The 21,801-nt window shown below is 53.0% G+C and overlaps 1 protein-coding gene across 1 annotated transcript in view; it reads right to left on the bottom strand.

Annotated features, from left to right (window-relative positions):
• LOC100602718 (protein tweety homolog 2) overlaps positions 1-21,801 on the bottom strand; it is a 36,497-nt gene that overhangs the window by 2,327 nt on the left and 12,369 nt on the right. Inside the window, 9 exon segments of the mRNA XM_030827080.1 lie at positions 5,723-5,801; positions 6,290-6,392; positions 6,395-6,462; positions 7,170-7,312; positions 9,132-9,224; positions 9,460-9,552; positions 10,059-10,114; positions 10,934-11,143; positions 15,349-15,485. Of these exon segments, the coding sequence (XP_030682940.1) occupies positions 5,723-5,801; positions 6,290-6,392; positions 6,395-6,462; positions 7,170-7,312; positions 9,132-9,224; positions 9,460-9,552; positions 10,059-10,114; positions 10,934-11,143; positions 15,349-15,485 (982 nt within the window).

Here is a 21,801-nt window from a genome sequence, read left to right as displayed (position 1 = left end):
CACCCGCCAGTATATAAATATGTATATTCTTGTTGATGCAAAATGCACATAACGGTGGTGACCCATACCTGTAATCCCAGCACTTTAGGAGACAGAGGCAGGAGGATCGTTTGAGCCCAGGAGTTCGAGACCAGCCTGGGCAAAATGGCAAAATCCTGTCTCTATCAAAAAAACCAAAAAATTAGCTGGGCATGGTGGCATGCACCTGTAGTCCCAGCCACTCGGGAGGCTGAGGCAGGAGGAGAAGGTACTTGAGCCCAAGAGGTGGAGGTTGCAGCAAGCTAAGATCACACCACTGCACTTCACCCTGGGCAACGGAGCGAGACCCTGTCTCTTTAAAAAAAAAAAAAAAAAATCACACACATAACATAAAACTAAGCATTTTAAAGAGCTATCAGTGTTTTTAGAGCTCTTTAGGCAATTCCAGTGTGCATTCAAGTTGGAGGAGCAGTGACCCAGGACAGAGTAGGTGCTTGACAGACCTTAGGTACTCGTCCTTGGCAGTGGAGAGGGCCTTTCACTCTATACCCTGCACACAGGCCACCTGGGGATCTTGTCCACAGGACCTGAGATTCTGCACTTCTAACAAGCTTCCAGAAGCTGCCACTCTCCTGACCTAGGGAAGTTTCAGGGGTCCAGGCCATTCACATCAGGGGAATGGAATGCTTCCACTTGGGCTGGGGTTGGGGAGGAGGGAGCATGAGGCTCTTCGACCCAGTGGGTCTCAACCAGGGGTGTTTTTGCCTCCCAGGGGCATTAGGCAATGTCTGGAGATATTCTGGTTGTCACAACTGGGGACTGGGGTGCCACTGGCATGTAGCAAGTAGAGGCCAGGGACGCTGCTAGACATTCTACAATGTACAGGAACCCCCCACCGAGAATGACCCTGCCCATCAATAGCTCTGAGGCTGAAGAAGCCAGCCTCAGAGCAGTGGTTCTCCAAGCACGGTTTCCAGGGCAGCAGCATCAGTTTTACCTAGGAATATGTCAGATATGCACATCTCCGGCTGGGTGCAGTGGCTCACACCTGTAATCCCAGCACTTTGGGAGACCGAGGCAGGTGGATCACCTGAGGTCAGGAGTTTGAGACCAGCCTGGCCAACATGGTGAAACCCCATCTCTACTAAAAATACAAAAAATCAGCTGGGCGTGGTAGTGGGGGCCTGTGAGCTACTCAGGAGGCTGAGGCAGGAGAATCGCTTGATCCTGGGGAGCGGAGGTTGCAGTGAGCCGAGATCATGCCACTGCACTCCAGCCTGGGCAACAAGAGTTAAACTCCATCTCAAAAAAAAAAAAAACAAAAAACAAAAAAGGCACATCTCCAGGCTCCAACTCAGATTTTCTGAATCAGAAACAGGGTGAGTCCCTCAGGTGATTCTGATGCATATGCAATTATGAGACCCTCCTTCTTCTTTTTTATTTTCTTTGAGACAGAATCTCACTCTGTCACCCATGCTGGAGTGCAGTGGTGCAATCTCAGCTCACTACAACCTCCGCCTCCTGGGTTCAAGTGATTCTCCTGCCTCAGCCTCTCGAATAGGTGCGATTACAGGTGCCCATCACCACGCCCAGCTAACTTTTGTATTTTTAGTAGAGATGGGGTTTCACCATGTTGACCAGGCTGGTCTCGAGCTCCTGGCCTCAAGTGATCCATCTACCTTGGCTTCCCAAAGTGCTGGATTACTTATAGGCATGAGCCACTGTGCTGGCCAAGACCCTCCTTCTTAAAGCAGTATTTCCCAACTTGAATGATAATAAGTTTGTTAAACTTAGAATCTCCCAGGCTCCTTCCCCAAGATATTCTGTTTCTGTAAGTCTGAAGAGAAGTCTCAATGTCAGTATTTTTAACTGCCCTGGGTCATTTTGTTCACCAAGTCCAGGAAACAGTGCCTAAAAGGATAGGAGAGATTATTCCTTGAAGGCAGAACTGGGGGAAGAAACATTTCCAGCAAGGGACAGGCTGTATATCCCGATCACCAGGTGTGACATCACCCACCCAGTGAGGTCTCCTGACTGTCCCAGAGAGGGCGCTCAGCAGAGGGAGGAGTTTATCCACCTCTCGAACTTGCTCAGTGCTAAGGAGTGTTTAGAGCAGGCACCCCGGGGAGGGTGGGGCACAGCCAGCTGTGCTGTCTTTACTGGGGCAGACACCCACACCCTCCACGCTGTGGGGTTCCTTGGTCTGCAGCATCATTAGATGTCTCTCTAGGTCCCTTACCGGGCATGGAGGTGGAAGGGTCTTCCCAGGGCAGGCTGGGCTAGGTGGGACTGGGCAGTCAACTTGGCCAAAGCAATAAGTGTTTCTGGGCAGGTCTCAAATCTAGAGAGGAAGTGTTTTCTGTCCTTGAGCCTTGGAAATAAGGTCAGTTGCTGATTATCTCTGCTAATGGCAGGACGAGTGGCCTGGATCTTTCAAACAGAAGGTAATCTGAAAATCATTTTTATTTGGCATCACAATGCATAGAGTCATTCTTTTTTCACAGCAGATTTCCCCTAATTACGTTGTGCTTAGATTAATATTAAAGTCAGTCTGCATTCCTGGGGCCACAGCAGCTGGTGGTTGGAAAAAGTAACCCGGGAGGCTTCTGATTAGTGAGAGAAGCTAGGCTGGCATTTAAAAGGTGCTTTTAGGCTGGGCATGGTGGTTCATGCCTGTAACCCCAGCACTTCGGGAGGCCGAGGCAGGTGGATCACTTGAGGCCAGGAGTTTGAGACCAGCCTGGCCAGCATGGTGAAACCCCGTCTCTACTAAAAATGCAAAGATTAGCCGGGCATGATGGCACGTGCCTATAGTCCCAGGTACTTGGGAGGCTGAGGCATGAGAATTGCTTGAATTCAGGAGGTGGAGGATGCAGTGAGCTGAGATTGCGCCACTGTACTCCAGCCTAGGTGACAGAGTGATACTCTGTCTCAAAAAAATAAACATAAATAATAAATGGTGCTGACTTTGAATACAGGTTCAACCAGCCCACTCCCAAGGACGCCAGGAAGAAAGAACAACAGGAGGCTGGGGCTTGTGTTTGTAAAGCTGCGGGATGGGACAGCAGGTGAAGTGCTCCAGGCAAAAGCACCAAGGTGGTGGCACAGGAATGAATGACAGGGTGATTGGTTCCAGCAGGCTTGCTAGCAGGTAGAGGCCGGGGATGCTGCTATATCCCACACGCAGAGGACAGGCCCCATAACCTATGGACATTTGGGGCTGCACCATGCTTTGTGGTGGGGGCTCCACCCACTAGATGTCAACAGCATCCAGCCCCCATCCCCAGCCTCCAAGTGTGGTAATGAAAATGCCTCCAGACATTGCCAAATGTCCCCAGGGGGGAAAACTGCCCCTGGGTGAGCCCCTGCTCTACACTGTGGCTCAAATGCCACCTATTAAATAGAACCTTCTGGAATCCCCTAGAGCAGCAGCAAAGACAGCTCCTTCTTTCTGGTCCCAAAGAACCTTGTAGCATTTTCTACAGGCAGCCTTCTTGAGTGCCCCTTCTATAGACTGGAACTTCCTGAAGACAGGGACTGGGTCCCACTTGCTCTTTTCTTGGGTCTGACACTATGATTTTCACTAAGCGCCATGACCGGGAAGCTGACTCCCTGGGTGCCTGTGCGTGCACTTCCTGGGTCCTCAGGGCCCAGGTCTATCACGCTGGTCCCAGGTATTCGGGCCCCAGTGCTTCTGCTTTCCTGTTGGATGTCCCCTTCCAAACTATCTGGATTGGGGCAGTGAAATGCCTCGCCCGGCCCAATGAAGGGAGACGCCTGGCTCCAGGACCCTTCTGCCCACCCCGTGGCAGACTTCTGGCCTTTGATTCCCCTTGTCCTTTCTTATAAATGCCACAGCTCTGGCCGGGCATGGTGGCTCACGCCTGTAATCCCAGCACTTTGGGAGGCCAAGATGGGTGGATCACCTGAGGTCAGGAGTTCAAGACCAGCCTGGTGAAACCCTGTCTCTGCTAAAAATACAAAAATTAGCCAGGTGTGGTGGTGCATGCCTGTAATCCCAGCTAGTAGGGAGGTTGAGGTAGGAGAATCACTTGAAGCCAGGAGGTAGAGGTTGTAGTGAGCTGAGATGACATCACTGCACTCCAGCCTGGGCAGAGAAGACTCCATCTCAAAAAAATAAAAAAATAAAACTAATAAATGCCACAGCTCTGTGGAGAAGGTGGGGTGGAAGAAAATCACAAATAACAGCTCACTGTCCTACAGCACTCACTGGATGCTTCACAGGTATGCTCTGATAACAATCAATTTGCCTAATGCACACACCACCGAGGAGGAATTTGCTAGTATTCCCATACCCATTCTATAGATGGGGAAACTGAGGCACAGAGCAGCAAAGTGCTTGTCCAAAGTCACAGAGGCCATAAGCGATGAGCTGGGATTTGAACCCAGGCCTTTGGCACTGGAGTCTGTGTCCTTTAACCTTGGTGGTCACTTCCCTGTTTGTTTGCAGCTCTCTTTGTCTCAGCCAGTATTTCTGTGTCCTTTGGATACTTCTCTGGGATGAGACAGCATGGTCTTTTCTTCTCAACCTCCCACCCTAAGCTACTCCTCTGAGGCTGCATCTGAGGTACCCTGGCTTGGAGGTGGTGGGGTGGTCAAGAGGCACAGGCCCCACTCGGGCACAGTCCTAGGGACATGAGGAGCTGAGATGGATTGAGGAAGGCTGTGTTCAGGTTCGGCCCTCCAGACCCGCCACCACAGCCAACCCACCCTCCAGCCCAAGAGAGACCAAGGATTAAGGTAAACAGAAATCTAAAAAGAAAAAAATTTCCTTAATTTTCTCTGGCGCAAAAAGGGAAAGAGACCCCCTCTCTTCTTGCAGTATTTCCTTTAGAAAACTTATCACTGTAAATAATTTCTGTCTTTTGAGATGTCTGCAAACCTTCTTAAAGGCTGAATATGGCCCTTGCTGGTGTTACAATCCAGGGATGGTTTCTTCAGGTCTGGGAGCCAACTCTTGAAAGTACAAACATCAGGAAGACAGCACCGCATCTCCTTCTCAGTGACAGTTCACTTAGGGGCCTGGCTCCAAATTGTAGCTATCTGATTGTCACGGAAATAGTTTTATTTTTCCTCTGGATAAAGGCAATTAGCTGGCTGGGTGCAGTGGCTCATGCCTGTAATCCCAGCACTTTGGGAGGCCGAGGAGGGTGGATCACCTGAGGTCAGAAGTTCGAGACCAGCCTGGCCAACATGGTGAAACCCCATCACTACTAAAAATACAAAAATTAGCCTGGCGTTGTGGCACGCACCTGTAATCCCACCTACTTGGGAGGCTGAGGCAGGATAATTGCCTGAAACCTGGGTTGCAGTAAGCCGATATTGTGCCACTGCACCCCAGCCTGGGCAACAGAGCGAGATTCTATCTCGAAAAAATACAAAAATAAAGGCAATTACTTAACCAGGATGGCCACCCCAATTAGCAAGTGGATTAAGGTGGACTACTGTGACAAACGGTGCCATCAAGTCCTCTTGCTGGATGACAGGTATGCAGCGGGCTGTGTCTTGTTCCTGCCTGGCTAGGGGAAGTAGTGAGATTTCTTGTGTCTTTGCAATCTCCTTAGCGGACTGCCTGGGATACCCGCGACGGTCTGGTTTAGTGCATACTCAATAACAGAACAGTTTCATTCTTTTCTGCATTTGTGGACAGGATTCACTGGGTTGGCAGGAGGTTTGGTCCTTACGTATTACCCCAACAAGGAAGGGCCAGAGCCCCAATTACCGTAGGCGGAGGGGAGGCTCTCCCAATGAGTGGCACGTTCTCATAGCGTGGGTTCCTACCAAACAGCATGGCTTGGTTCCTGCGAGAATGAGAGGAGAGCTCAGGAGGGGATGGTGTGGGAGTGGGGGTGTGTGTAGATTTCTACAGGAGGGTCCCATGGGTGAACACATGGGAGGTGGGGGATGGAACTGAACCACAGATAGAGTGGAGGGGGTGCGGTGGGCAGATATGGAGAAGAGCACCTTGGGAAGCCTGGGGACAAGTGGCTGATGGGCAACGGAGGCTGGGAGCAGCGTGGCCTGGAGAAATGCAGCTTCTCGGGCCTGGCCCCTGTCCCACAGGCTTGTGGCAGACGCTGCTGACATCAGTGGGTTCTTCCCCCAGCACATATGGGTGTGGAGGGGTGACCAGATGCTCCCCGGGAACCTTTCCTCCAGGCACCCCGTGGCTGTAGTGGGGACCACGGGTGGCCTTGGATGCCTTCCTCCTCCCACCTGGCGCTGTGGACCCCACCCAACATGCTGTCCGGGCAGTGCTACCCAGCCTGGGTGTGTGTGCAGGCCGTACATGTACTCGGAGACAGGGGCGTTGGAGATGGTCTGGGCGGGGGGCTGCAGGCTGGTCTGACTGCCCAGGCCACTGCTGTAGCTGCAGAAGCTGTGAAGCTGTCACCTGCCACCAGGTGCCAGGCTTGGGGGTTAAAGGGGTCATCATCATCAATGTCGTCCTAGTCTCTGTTTCTAGAACAACGGGTAGAAGATGGCCGGCTATGAATTGTGAAGGAGGCTCCAAGGCAGCCAGGGCCTGTCCTGCTTCCCTGCCCTTCCTCCCAGGACTCTCTGGCCACCTGTGTCTCCTTGAGGCTCCTCTAAAACGCGGCCCCCGGCCTGCCTCCTGCAGATCATTCTGGCCCATTCCCAGCTTCACGACCAGCTCTTCCAGGTGCCCCACCACGCTGACCGTGCACATGTGGGTCCTCCCTACCCTGCGTCCTCTTGCCTAATCCACTGACAAGGTGCCTATACACCATCTGTCCCTGACCATCTCCTCAAGGGGACTGCAGGCTCCCTGAAAACAGTAACCCCATGTATCCTTGTTGGTATTCCTGGGGCACCCCTCCCAGCACCACGAACTCTCCTCATTCCAGATCGCAAAGTCCTGGTGAGAAGAGAGGAGAAGGGAGGCCAGACTGTGGCCTGAGGGCTGTCACCACCCTGGGCCCCAGCTCCTGCCCTGGGCCCCACCGAACTCCTTTGGAGGGTCTGTGTGGACTCTTGGGGAAGCTTCTATAGAAGTCAGCCAGCCTGTTGGGCTGAATGCCCAGGCCCTCTGCTGCTCTCCTCAGTCCTGGGTTATCAGCTAAATCGTAGAGCAGAGGCCCCTGTCTGCTGCTCTCCCAGGACAACCCCAGGCTGTGGGAGGCTCTCCTCTTTACTAGGCAGCCCACCTGGTGGTGAAGTGCTTCCAGGCCCTTGGCCCCTCACAGATCATGGTGGAGAAGGCGAGGGCGGCCAGGAAGGAGAAAAGGCCAAGGTACAGCAAGCCCTGGAGGCCGTCGTAGCAGATGCCAGCAAGGGCGTCCAGATAGTCCTGGAGGAAGAGGAGGGACATGCAGCTAGTGAAGGAGTGTGGGCAAAGCCTGGGGGCCAAGCTCTCCTCTGGAAGACCCTTTCCCCCGAGCCTGGACCTGGGGTCTCCTGGCTGCTCCCCATCCCGAGCGCCTTGCAGCACCATTAAAAGTCTGCACTCTGGAGCCTAACACAATGGGGCTTCTTGGGTTCACTCTGGAAACATTTGCTGAGCACTTATGTGCGCTAGGCACTGAGAAGCTGGCTCTGAACAGGGCGGAGGAGGTTGCAGGGTGGGGAACCAGAGACGGGGGCACTGAAGCCGAGGCCAGGATGGCAAGAAGCAGCACACCTTGAGAAGAGGGGGCAAAGGGGACAGGCTTGGCCTGTTCAGGAAAGAGAGAGAACGTAGGCCAGCAGGGGCCGGGTCATGCTGGGCCTTGCAATGCAGGAGAGGAGTACGGACTTTTAAAAGGCGTCAGAAAGACATCGGAGGGTGTGGGAATGGAAGGGATGTGATCCAACCTAATTTGCAAAAGGACTGCTCTGGCTGCATGTGTGAAAGCTCATGGGTGGTGAGGGGGCAAGAGAAAGTAGGAAGAGGCCACTGTCTGCTGGAGGAGCAGGACGGGATCATGGTGGAAGCCATGAAGAGAAAGAGAAATGGATAGATTCAGGGTACAGCTGAGAGGAGAGCTGCCAAGACTTGCTGGGGATTAGATGTAGAAGGGGAAGAAGAGAGGAGATGGGTGACTTCCATGTTCTTAGCTCGGAGGTCAGACTACCAGGATCTAAACCCAAGCCCCTGATGTGCCAACTCAGGACTCTTCAGTAAGCCACTTTATAGATACACACACACACACCCCCCCACACACATGCACCGCCCACATGCATACATGCACCACACACACCACATACATGTGCACACACACGGGCGCACAACACACACACACCACAAGCACACACACGCATCACAGACATGCACACACCACACACACCCCCGATACGCATACAGGCTCATACACACATGCACAGCACACATGCGCACAAGCATGCACATACCATACACATACATACACACACCACATATGTGCACCCACACAACCGCAGACACACACACGCACACAGAGATATACACCACACACACACAGACATATACACCGCACAAGTGCACACACACATAGCTATATCTATGCATCTATCCATACACATGCACATGTAAGCCAATTTCCTAGGAAATAACGTGTTTCACTGTGAGAACTGAATGACATACTGGATATAAAATGCACAGAACAGGGCCAAGCATGGAGCTGACAGCTATGATGATGACAAAGTGTCTGCACTAAATCCATCTGGGATGTGAAAGCTGTCGCCATACACTGGCTCACTGCTTGGGGGTGGGGGCTCTCACGTGCTCCCCATGTGTTCCCTACATCATTATCTGTCTGATATTCCAAGTTCCTGGAAAGAAGACTCTGGCAATGGGATTGGGAAAGCCACTTGCAACCCATGGAGACAGATGTGTTGACGAAATGGCCAGGAGTCCGGACAATGAGGAAGAGCCTCCCTTGTATTGTTCAGGGTCCCCCAGTGACCCAGAGCCAACCGCATCCAACCCTCCCATCCCTAACCCCTGGTCCCTTGTACTGAGTCTCCCTGTCTCAGCCCCTGGAGAGAGGCCAGGCACCCCCTCCCTTCCCATTATCTGGCTTCAGTTCCATTCCTGGGCCTGAAGGGGACCCAGGCCATCGCTCCCCTAGGCCTTTACTGGCTTTTCTCTGGAAGGTGTGGCCTGCTGGGTGCCCTCACACTCTCCACATGCCCCCAGGGTCCCCATGCACCTTGTGCAGCCCTCGGCAGTCCACCATGGCGGTCAGCTGGTGAAGGCTGGACTCTGAGGAGTTCAGCAGGAGCTGGATTGCAAGTAGGTCTTCCTGAAGTGGGAAGAGAGAGAGAGAGAGGCTGAGGGGCTGTGGAGGAGAGCTGGTGGAGAAAACCACCACAGCAGCTGTGCTCGGGGCCTCTAGAGCCAAGGGAGGGAGCCGAGTCACGGGGGCAGGAGCGTAGAGCCAGCAGCAAGCTGTGCACAGCCTGGCCCTGGGGCCGGGGCAGGGGAAAGGGCTGTCAGGGTTCATCTGGGGCTCCCCTCTTCCTGCACAGCTGCCTTACCTCTGCGGTGGAGAAGAGGGGCACGGCAAACTGCAGCAGCCCCACGACCTAGATCTGCATGGTGGTGAGCGTGCGCTGGAAGGTGGTCAGGGTCTGGGCCAGGAGAAACACAGCCCCACTGTGAGGCTCCATCCCCCAGGAGCCCCACGGTGGCAGAGGGGCCTATGCTCCTGCCCCTCCCACCCTCCCACCTGGCTGCAGCTGCACAGGCCCTTCCACTTGCAGAAGTCTCCCCCTACTCCTCTGGCTTCTTGAGAGCTGCACAGTCTTCTCCCTGCTTGCAGCTCAGATGTGGTCTTTGGACCAGCAGCCCTGGCCTCACCTGGGAGCTTGTGAGAAGTACACAATCTCGGCCCTACCCGAGAGCTCCTGCATAGCATCTGCATGGGAACCAGCTCCCCCACTGAGCTGCATACATGTTAACCACCAATCTAGAACCCATGACCAAAAGCACGCCCCCCTCACAGAAGCAGCTAAGGAGGGAACCAGGGTGAGGCAACGAAGGCCCTGCCACCTCCGCCATCCTGGTCAGTGGTGGGGCTTAGGGTCAAGGGGGAGCAGCTGTGGGCAGGGTGAGGGCAGGCCTCGGGGGGCTGTACCTGCTGGAAGGGGCTGCTTCCACTCTGGCTGCAATACAGGTAGTAGCGAGTCCCCTCTGCAGGGCAATGGCATGGCATTAGGCAGCTCACAAATGACCAGATGATATCTCTAACACCCTTGGTGGCCAAGCCAGACCTCCCTCCCCATCCCTGAGGACCATCCATTTCTTTGTCTTTTTTGTTTTGTTTTGTTTTGTTTTTTGAGATGGAGACTCGCTCTGTGTCACCCAGGCTGGAGTGCAGTGGTGCAATCTTGGCTCACTGCAACCTCTGCCTCCCGGGTTCAAGCAATTCTCCTGCCTCAGCCTCCCTCCCAAGTAGCTAGGACTACAGGCATACGCCACCATGCCTGGCTAATTTTTGTTTTTCTTTTTTTTTTTTTTTTTTTTTTTTTTGAGACGGAGTCTTGCTCTGTCACCCAGGCTGGAGTGCAGTGGCGTGAACTCGGCTCACTGCAAGCTCCACCTCCCGGGTTCACGCCATTCTCCTGTCTCAGCCTCCCGAGTAGCTGGGACTACAGGCGCCCACCACCGCGCCTGGCTAATTTTTTGTATTTTTAGTAGAGACGGGGTTTCACCGTGGTCTCGATCTCCTGACCTCATGATCCACCCGCCTCGGCCTCCCAAAGTGCTGGGATTACAAGCGTGAGCCACCGCGCCCGGCTTAATTTTTGTATTTTTAGTGGAGACAGAGTTTCACCACGTTGGCCAGGCTGGTCTCTCGTGCTCCTGGCCTCAAGTGATCCACCCACCTCGGCCTCCCAAAGTGCTGGGATTACAAGCATGATCCTCCATGCCCGGCCGTGTCCATCCATTGCTCATGGTCCTAGTGGTCGACCCTTGCTGGCTTTTGAAGAGCACAGGCAGGGCTCGTACTGGTTAGCGGGGCTTTCCCACAGCCCACACCCAGGGTGCCTGCAGAGCCCCGGGGTGCAGCTTGGCAGCCCCAAGCATGCCCTTGCTGGCAGCAAGGGGAGAAAGGGCTTTGTTGTTCTGAAACTGTCACGCTAAACCAAGAAGCACAATGGGCCGGGAGTGGGGCAGTGTCCGCTAATCCACACTCTGCAGCCTTCAGCTCCCACGGGTCTGGGAGATAAAAATGACACAGAAGAAGAGGCAGAAACTTCCCACAGTGAGATTAGCAAGGCCGATTAGATTCCACTCTTGGAGGCCAACGGTGTTCTCTGTGTTATGGGGACTTCACATCAGCTGCATGGCCTTTTACATCTGCGCTACGCTGTGAGTTCCTGGTTCCAGAGAAGAGAATGGCTCTCTTTGTTTCATTTTATTTTTTTTCAGTGTCAGCGGCTTGTTCCGTTTTCTGGCTTATGCTTGGTTCTTACAAGCTGGTTAAGGACTAAGAGATACCAGAGTACGGAGACACTCTACCCTATACAGATTTGACAGCCCGTAGCACAGGGGAAAAGACCCCAAACCATGTAAAAGTACATTCAGTAACTAAATGTCATGCAAGATATGTCATGTACAAGATAAATGTACAACCACTTTGGAACCATTGATACAAATGGCACTATTATCAAAGAATAGTGCCATTCTGAACAAACCCAGTAATAGGTGACATTTCTATATTTCTATATCAAGCAAACTTCAGAGCAAAGTGTTGTTAAAAAATTATCTGTAAACTTTTTCTGTAAGGCCACTTGTTTTCTCCTTCACAGTTCTACATTTTAACTTCTCTATTTCTTAAACTCCTCCTTAGGGGGAAAAAAAAAAAAAAAGGAAGAAGAAAGTATTTGTATTTGTCATGCCTTCTCCTTCTTCCGATATTTTTCCACAGGAAACAAAACTAAAAAAAATTGTTTTTTTGACATGGGGTCTCGCTATGCTGCCCAGGCTGTTCTTGAACTCCTAGGCTCAAAAGATCCTAAAATTTTAAAAAATAAGAATGACAGCAGTGACCTACTTACAACTCCCCACTTATCTATACCATCCCCAATCCCTTAAAGGTTCGGGACATAGTACTCCCCCCAGGGACAGGTGGGATGACCCAGAGATGGAATCAGGCTCTCTCTCATGGGAAGTTCTGGGAACAGGAGGGACAGGTCAGCTTTCCAGGCTGGGCAGACTTAGGGAGGAGCTACAAGTGGCGGAGACCATGGTCTAGAGGAAAGAGCAGTTCTCAAGTGTGGTTCCGGGACCAGGGGCATAAGATGCACCCCTGGGAACTCACTCACAAAAGCAAAGGCTCTCAGCCCTGACCCAGGCCCGCTGAATCAGAACCTCCGGGGGTGGGGTTCTGTAATCAGTGTTTACCAACCCTTCCAGATGATTCTGATGCAAACTCAAGTATGAAAACCTCTGGGAGGGAGGACTCTCCGGCACTCAGTGAGCTTATCTGGAAGGGTGGATGGGCCAGGTCAGTGGAGGTAAGGGGTTAAGACCAGGAGGCCTGGGTTCTGGCTTCTGCTCTGAAACATACATTTTCAACCTCGGACCAGCAATGCAGCCAGCCTGTGCCTCAGTTTCTTCACCTGAGGGCTGCCCATCAGCCTGCTGCGGGCTCACATGAGAGAGCCTGGAGGGGCCGTGCTGGCTACCAGGTACAGGAAGTTTTGGTATCCCGAAACGACTCCTCTCTACTCCCCCAGACTGGGGCATGCAGCCCTCCCAGGACCACCTGATCCCTGAACCACCGCCCCTACCCACCAAGGCACAGGTGTCCCTCTAGTTGGACACGTATAGGTGTGGGGCTTCCAGTCCAGGAAAGGACTTGGAGCAGGGCCCACCCCACTCTGTGGGTGCGCATCCCTAGAGGGCTTCTTGTTGGCCACTCAGCTGCATGATCTGGCCTCTGGCAAGGCCCAGATCCAGGTCCTGCCTGACCTGCCCACGAGTCCTCCATCTGCCTCTGCCGCCCACAGCGTCTGGGATCCCAGCCTCCCGTTGACCCCAAGGTGATTACAGTAATTACTCTAATAGCACTCTAATCACAGTCATACAGCTGAGTGTACTTTATAGTCTACCAGCACTTTCACTGACATTATCTCACTAATGTCATTTATCTGATATCTGGACTTCTCCCCTTGGATCTGGGAAGTCTTCTAAGATCTGCTGCCTCCCTTGGAGCCCTGAGGACTGGTGTGCTGGTGTCCACCCAGAGGCCCAAACCATCCTCACAGGTCCTAGCAAGGACCCAGGTGCCGCCTTTCCACCTGGAGGCAGCAGCTACACCTGGGCCCTAGGGGTTCACACCAGAGGGGGAGGTGCCACCTGCAGGCTGGAGGCAGCTATGGGCTGGCTGGACCACTGTGAAGCCCTGGGACTCCTGACCTCACTTCTCGGTAACAACAGAGAGGACAAGGGGCTGATCTCCAGGGATACAGAACCCTTCCCTTTGGGAACATGGGGGATTTCAGAGAGTGGGGCCTGCTGTGAAATGTCCAAACCTGGCCCTGGAGCACCATCAGGCGGTGGGGTGGAAGGCCCCAGCCTGGGGACTCGTTCCCAGCTCCCCTCCCTGGCAGCTGCCATCCTGTGGGATAGGGACTTCTAGGACTTGATGTTTTCCCATAAGGGAGTTCTGGGAGTTTCTCAAAACCCGTGAAGGTCATGGCCCTGGTGCCCTCCTGGGCAGGGCAGGGGATTTTCCTCTCGGGGCTAGGTTCCTCCTCCAGCAATCCTGGTGCTGGTGGGTGAAGAGGAGGCAGGCAGCAGGATGGCAGGGAGGGGCAGAGAGAGCCTAGAGGGCAGTGGCCATGGGGCCCTTCCCCATCAGGGCCTGGGGCAAAGATGGGTGCCCAGAGGGAGAGTTCTCCCCAGCCAGGCCACACCTCTGCCTCCCAAGGCCGGAGCTGGCTGTCCCTCAGCTCCTCTAACCCAGCCACCCCAGCTCACCACGCAAGGCTGTTCCAGACTAGCATCTACACACCGGGAATCAGCGCTCAGCTATAGGGATGTGTCCCAGTGGACACGGGCGGCGGAATGAACTCTGCAAAGGACCAGGGCCCCTGGTCTGGTAGCCACCCTCAGCCCTTCTGGAGGCCAGGGCCTCCTCCCACAATTGACTTGGTCACAGAGGAGCAGGACAGCTGTCTCTTTAAGGTGAAACCCCTGACCCCCCTTGTTGACTGAGGGATTGAAGCCTTAGAGGAGCTTAAGGGAGCAGGAGGGCGGGTAAATGGGGTCCAATCCTCTTCTGGAGGATGCCGGGGCAATGGCCAAATTCTCCTGTTGGGGCTGGATTTTGTGGCAGAGGCTGCTCGGATAAGCAGCTGAAAAGGTCTGGTGCTTAGAGTGAGAATGACGTGTGTGGGGGCCAAGGTCAAAATGTGGGAAAACTCCAATTCCAGGCAGCTGGGGTAGAAAAGGCAGAGACAATTTTCAGGGAACCAAGTCCTCAGATGTTCACCCTTGTCGTGCTCCTCCCTGGGCCAGGTCCCCAGCAGAGGGGTGGCAGCCCCAGCAAAAGGCTCATGTGTATCAGGCAGCCTCTGCCACAAAATCCAGCCCTGCTTGGCAGAGTAGCCTTCCCCTTCCCCTAAGAGTCTGACACCTCCCCTGGCCAGGCCAGCGCATCCTTCACTGTGAGCCCTCACCTGGAAGCCAGAGCCCCGAGGAGCTGGGGCAGGTCTCCACCACCCTACGCCATGGGGCTCTTCAATTTTTTTTTTTTCTTTAATTTTTGAGATGGAGTCTCGTTCTGTTGCCCAGGCTGTGGTGGTGTGATCTTGGCTCACTGCAACCTCCACTTCCCAGGTTCAAGTGATCTCCCTGCCTCAGCCTCCCAAGAAGCTGGAACCACACCACAACTGGCTAATTTTTGTATTTTTGGTACAGACGGGGTTTTGCCATGTTGCCCAGGCTGGTCTCAAACTCCTGAGCTCCACATGCCTTGGCCTCCCTCAAAGTGCTGGGATGACAGGAGTGAGCCACCACGCCCAGCCCTCGGTTGTTTCTGAAGAGAGTTTTTTCCTCTTGGCATCTCCTGGACCCCGCAATACTCCATATGCAGCACTTAAAATGAACATAAAAAATGCAGTGGGGCTGATTTTCCACGTTCAAGGTCTCCTTTGACAAATCAGAAAGTGTTCAGCTTGCTGGAAAATGGGGTTTGATCCCACAGCTGCCTCCTTTGGTCCTCACCCCCATCCCTGCCACCCCTCCAGGCTTGGGATGCACAATTGACCATTTGCCCCAGCAGAGGCAACTGCAGAGCAGGCGGGGGCCCAGCCCTCGGGCGTCACACAGCCCCTCCGTGTGCAGCTGAGCCAGCTGGGATCTGACGGGGACCCTTGCTCTGACCACACTGACCTTGTGGGCTGTGCCAGTACCCGGCCAGCTGCCCGGGAGACTTACCAGAGCATCGATCCCAGAGAAGGTGTGGTTGGCATCGTCCAAGGAGTACATCAGCTGGTACGCTCCATCGTTGGTCTCGCTGTTTCCATAGAAACCAACACCCCCTGCAGCACTATAAGCAAGATCCCAAACAGAGGTTAGAGGTGACACACAGAGGAGAATGTTTGTTTCTATTAAAAAATAAGCTTAGGGCCAGGTGCGGTGGCTCATGCCTGTAATCCCAGCTACTCGGGGGTTGAGGCATAGAATTGCTTGAACCCAGGAGGTGGAGATTGCAGTGAGCAAGATCATGCCACTGCACTCCCTCCTGGGTGACAGAGCTAGACTCTGTCTCCAAAAAAAAAAAAAAGCTTGTTTTTAGAGCAGTTTTAGGTTCACAGGAAAATTAACTGGAATGTAGAGAGTTCCCATATATCTGCTGCCCCACACACGCACAGCCTCTTACTCCACTCTAAAATCCTGCACCAGAGTGGCACATCCATTACAACCATGAGCCCAGACAGACACATCGTCATCACCCAGAGCCCACAGCTTCCACTAGGGTTCATTCTCAGCATTGCACATTCTATAGGTTTGGACATATGGATAATGACATGCATTGGCTGGGTGCGGTGGCTCACGCCTGTGATCCCAGCACTTTGGGCGGCTGAGGCAGATGGATTGCTTGAGCCCAGGAGTTGGAGACCAGCCTGCGCAACATAGTGAGACCCTATCTCTGCAAAAAATTTTTAAAAAATGAAAAAATGAAAAAACGACGTGTCTACCATTACCATATCATACAGGGTAGATTCACTGCCCTAAAATTCCTCTGTGCTCTGCCCATTAAGTACCCCCTCCCCTTTAACCCCTTTATTTTTATTTTATTTTTTTGAGACAGAGTTTCGCTCTGTTGCCCAGGCTGGAGTGCAATGGCGCTATCTCAGCTCACTGTAACCTCCGACTCCTGGGTTTAAGTGCTTCTCCTGCCTCAGCCTCCTGAGGAGCTGGGATTACAGGCGCCCACCACCACGCCTGGTTAATTTTTGTATTATTAGTAGAGACGGGGTTTCGCCATGTTGGCCAGGCTGGTCTCGAACTCCTGACCTCAGGTGATCCACCTGCCTCGGCCTCCCAAAGTGCTGGGATTACAGACATGAGCCACTGCACCTGGCCTTAACCCTTGACCTTTTCACTTTCTCCTTAGTTTTGCCTTTTTCAGAATGTCATAGAGTTGAAATGATACAGTGTGGAGCATTTTCAGATTGGCTTCTTTCGCTTAGTAATATGGATTAAATATTCCTCCATGACTTATTCCAGCTGAATAACTCATTTTTTTCAGTGCTGAGTAATATTTAATTGTCTGGATGGACCACAGTTTATCCATTCACCTATTAAAGACATCTTCGTTGCTTCCAAGTTCTGGCAATTCTGAATACAGCTGCTATAAACATCTGTGGAGAGCAGGTTTTGGACTTTAGCTGAGGAACTCTTTCCTGGGGGCTGCGGTGAGTAGGTGGATGACATCTCACATTCTGGCAGGTAGGGTTGGCGGGGGGGGGGAAGGTGAAGGTTCAGGGTCCCTGGCAGGCTGGCTCTACAGGACATTTTATTCGGGCAATAGGAAAATACTGTCCTCTAGTCCTGTGACTCCAAAAGGTGGGAGACTGTAGCCAGCCCTAGGGATGCTGACGAAGTAGGTCTGGGGAGGACCCAGGTTACCTGCACTTTTACCAGCCCCCAGGGGATTCTGACACAGGTGGGCCCGGGAATCGCTGAGGTCCACTGAGATCACACACCCATTGCCAAACTTGGGTCTCTCTTGACACTGCCAGGAATTGTGCACTCCCTCGACATCCTCCACCCTTTCCCCCAACATCCTCAGGCCACCCAGGTCACAGTCTGTTCTTCCACTGCGAAGTCCCAACTTATAGAATGTTCCTTCTTCTACTGAGCTGACACCTGCCTCCTTAAGCCACTCGCACACTGGATCTTCGTTTGTGTTCTAGGGCAGCCTGGAAGAAGTTTCCAGTTCTGCACAGTGTCCCATCAGACAGCTGAACCTGGCTTCCTCATAACACTCTCACCTCATGCTCTCCAAGTGGGCAGGTGTCCTTCTTGGGACTAAGGTCTCCAGACCCTTGCCCACGCCATCACTGTCCTCGAAATGAAAGTCTAATTGGTCAATGTCACTCTTAAATGTGGCCTGAGTGAGTCAGTCAAGTCCAGGTTGTTCATCAGCTCTGAGTGCAGCAGGGCTCATGCCTTAGGTCCTCCACTTCCCGGGGCACTGACCTGAACTTGCGCCCGCCCTGGTTCCCCCCACCCCCACTGATCTTGTGGTCTACAAACAGCCCCTGAATTTCTTCCCAAGAATTGCTGTTAAGCCCAGTCTCTCCTCCTTCCTATAGTGCTGTATTGATTTTTGTGTTGTTTTAACCAAAAGCAGAACTTTAAATCTATCCCTGTGAAATCTCATCTAGTTGGTTTTAGTCCAACATTCCAGCATGAACAAATCATTTCAAATCTTGACTCTTGTCATCCATCATATTCCATCTGACCCGCACCACTTGAGACTATCTGAATGATTAAGCAGCCTCCTGAGTTTTCATCCAAAATGCTCATTTGGGTTGGGGTGGGGGGAGATGAATGTACACGTCCACACTTATATTTGTTCTGTTGTTCTTTAAACAACACAGGATCTAGGACGGAACCCCCTGGAGGACTGTGATAGAAACCTCCTGCCGGGTGCAGTGGCTCATGCCTGTAATCCCAGCACTTTGGGAGGCTGAGGCAGGCAGATCACCTGAGGTGAGGAGTTCAAGACCAGCCTGGCCAACATGGCGAAACCCTGTCTCTACTAAAAATGCAAAAATTAGCTGGGCGTGGTGGCGCGTGCCTGTAACCCCAGCTACTCGGGAGACTGAGGCAGGAGAATCACTAGAACCCAGGAGGAGGAGGAGGTTGCAGGGAGCAAAGATTGCACCATTTCACTCCAGCCTGGAAGACAGAGCAAGACTCCAACTCAAAAAAAAAAAAAAAAGCAAAGAAAAAGAAACCTCTTTCCAGGGCGCCCTCGACTCCTAATTTAGTGTTTTTTAGGATGTGGTCCCTGGACCACAGGAACAGAATCACCTGGGGAGCCTCTTAAGTGCAGATAAGCAGCCCGGCCCATTCCATCAGTGTGGTCTGGGAATGTGCCTTTTAAAATGAGGTTTCTGTATCATCCAAGATGTGGGGGCAGGAGACATTAAAAAAAAAACGAGGTTCCTGCCTGCTTTACGTATCTCTGTCTCTCTCTCACACACCTACTGTACAGTTTAGAAATCCACTGCATAAGTCAATATTCATTGGATTCAACCAGAGTTGTGTAACTAGCTTTGAACCCAGTTAAATGCACCACCATAGAAAATGCAACTGTATCCACAGAGAGGTGAGTAGCTTCAAGTGCTCAGCTGAGATATTCATACATTAAATGAATTGTCTTCCCATGATCCTCCAACTTGTACTTTATTTAAAAGAAAATGAACCAATTGTATTGTGCTCTGAGAAGTCCTTTTGTTGACTCCTTGTGTTCATCCTTTTCTAGCTCTCTGAGTCACGATTTAGTGTTTTCCGGGGATTCAATATGAAGCCAGCATTTTCCCATCCTTCTCATCCTCTCAGACCCTGCGGGCTTATCAGCGATGGGTCAGGAGGGTCTGTGAAATTACGCCTCGTCTTTGGGGATCAGAAATCACCTTGGGGCTCAAGCATGTAATCCCAGCACTTTGGGAGGCTGAGGCAGGCAGATCACCTGAGGTCAAGAATTCGAGACCAGCCTGGCCAATATGGCGAAACCCCATCTCTACTAAAAATACAAAAATTAGCCGGGTGTGGTGGTGAGTGCCTGTAATCCCAGCTACTCAGGAGGCTGAGGCAGGAGAATCTTTTGAACCTGGGAGGCAGAGGTTGCAGTGAACCAGGACTGTGCCACCGCACTCCAGCCTGGGTGACAGTGAGACTCCGTCTCGAAAAAAACCAAACAAACAAAAAAAGAAAGAATGAAAGAAAGAAATCGCCTTGGCTGTTTAATGAGGGTCTCCTGGTCTCTCCTGGGGTCATTGGTCCCGCCTGGGCCATGGGAAAAACTGTTCTGCTTGAGGGAGAATGAGTGAGTTGGTGGTGTTGCCTTCCCCCTGGTGTGTTCACACTACTCTTTCCCAAATATAAAATCACTACCATCCCCCCAAAATAGAGGAGCACAAACAGGTATATCCTATCCCTTCTGCTTTTTCAGGAACCCCTTGTTGGTCTTTTCTTCTGTGGATTCAATCCCCTGCTTTCAGGTGAATCCACATCGGCAGAGCTCATGTGTCCTCCCACCTCAGTTCCCCAGCCTTTACCTCCATCCCTTCTCCTGCTGCTGTCCCGACTCTCCTTCCTGCCCTTCCCATAACTCACAATCTGGTTGCTCCTGTGTCCCAGTGGACGCAGCTCCAATGAAGGTGACCAATGACCTCCCTGCCACTTAACCCAAGGGCTTTTCCCAACCCCCTCCCACATGCAGTGGTCAGCTTGGTTCCTCTTCCTGCAACACGCTGCCCCGTGACTCCTGTGCCCTTGCGGCATTCCCCGGCCCTTCCTGGTGGGACACTCGACACTCTTTCCTGGTCTCCTTCACAGGCACCTTTTGCATCCCAGCTGTGGAACACTGTGCTTCCTCCAGGCTTGGCCCCAGTCCCCTTCTCTTCTTACTTTGTGCTTCCTACGGCAGGTCACCCGTGTGTGTGACTTCCACACCGGCCACCCTCATGACCCTGGCTTTATAACTCCAACTCCACTTGGATGTTTCAAAGGCACCTTAAACTCCATCTGTGTACAACCAAACTGTGATCGCCTGCTTCTCTTCTGGTTCCCTGCCAATGTCCCGTGCCTTGGAGGATAGCACCGCCACCCCATCCGGGGGCTTAAGCCAGAAACCTGCAGATGAACTTCAGCAGCTCCTCCCAGAACCTCCCTAGCTGACTTTTCCTCTGGGCACTCCCCTCTGGTCACTGTCCACACCCAGGTGTAGGCCTGATGCTCTCCAGCTGGGCCTCCCTGATGGCCTGAGTTTTACTCTTGCTCGCGTCTATGCGACCCTCTGCCTGGACCTGTCCCTCCTCTGTCCCCTGCCCTGTTCTCCATCACAGGGGGCTGATCCCTCACACTGAATGTCTCTGGCCCCCCTGCCAGCTGGCTTCTGCCGACGGAGGTGCTGGTAGGAGACTGGAGGTGGTGGTAAGGCAGCCAGGGCCCTGCTCCCCTTGTTCTGCAGCCGCTGATAGGCAGACTGTGTGGCTCCAGCTTCCCTGGTGACACAGCCTCTCCCTGTGTCCCTCTGGCCTGCAGGTGGTGGTGGCTTCTGCTGTTGCTAATCCCAGGGTCGCTCACTGCCCTCATTAGGCCCCTGAGCTCTTCGGTCACCTGGTGGCCACTTCTTCACATTCAAGTCCTGCTGTTCCGAATACTCCCGCTGACCTTGCTTCCATTCAACCCAAGTTATCCGGTCACCCTACCTCTCTGCAGAGCACCTGCAGTGGCTCCCCTGGCTCTTAAAGACCCCGACCCCTGACAAAGCCTATGAGTTGCTCCATGGTTTGGACCCCATCTGCTCCCTGTGTCTTCTGACCCCGTGACACTTTCCCCATCCCACTACCCTTCACTGCTCACCCGGACCCTCAGCAGTGCCCCCAACCCCCTCATCTGCTCCCTCTGCTCCGGCTACATTGGCTTCCTTTAGCCCCATGCTCACTCCTGCCTCACGGCCTTTGCACGTTCCTCTTCCCTCTGCCTGGAGGTGTCTCCGCCTCCCCTGCCCCCACCTTTGCCAAGTTAATGCCTTTTCATCCTATGGGTTTGGGTGCCCATGTCACCCAGGAACGCCTGGACTCAGGTGGGCCATCCACTTCTATGCCTGCTCCTTTCCTTGAGAGCTCTCTCCTTAGTTTTTTGGTTTTTCTTTTTTTGAGACGGAGTCTCACTCTGTCACCCAGGCTGGAATGCAATGGTGCAATCTCAGCTCACTGCAACCTCCGCCTCCCAGGTTCAAGCGATTCTCCTGCCTCAGCCTCCCAAGTAGCTGGGGTTACAGGCACCCACCACCACGCCCAGCTAATTTTGTATTTTTAGTAGAGACAGGGTTTCCACCATGTTGGTCAGGCTGGTCTCGAACTCCTTACCTCAAGTGATCCACCCACCTTGGCCTCCCAAAGTGCTGGGATTATAGGCATGAGCCACCACGCCCGGCCCTCTCTCCTTAGTTGTAATGATTCAAAACAAACTGGTGCACAGTTCTCAGCCTCTGCTGACAGATCATGAAAGCAGACTTGGTGCCTGTTTTCTTACTGCTGGTGCCCTATTGCCTGGCACAAGTAATGCCCAGAATGTTGTGGGATGGATTCTGCCACGCACATTCCTTCCACCTTGAG

The sequence above is a fragment of the Nomascus leucogenys genome, chromosome 14 (assembly GCF_006542625.1).
Source record: "Nomascus leucogenys isolate Asia chromosome 14, Asia_NLE_v1, whole genome shotgun sequence".
Classification (NCBI taxonomy): Eukaryota; Metazoa; Chordata; class Mammalia; order Primates; family Hylobatidae; genus Nomascus; species Nomascus leucogenys.
The sequence above is the reverse complement of the archived record's forward strand: the minus strand, read 5'-3'. Positions and strand labels throughout refer to the sequence as shown.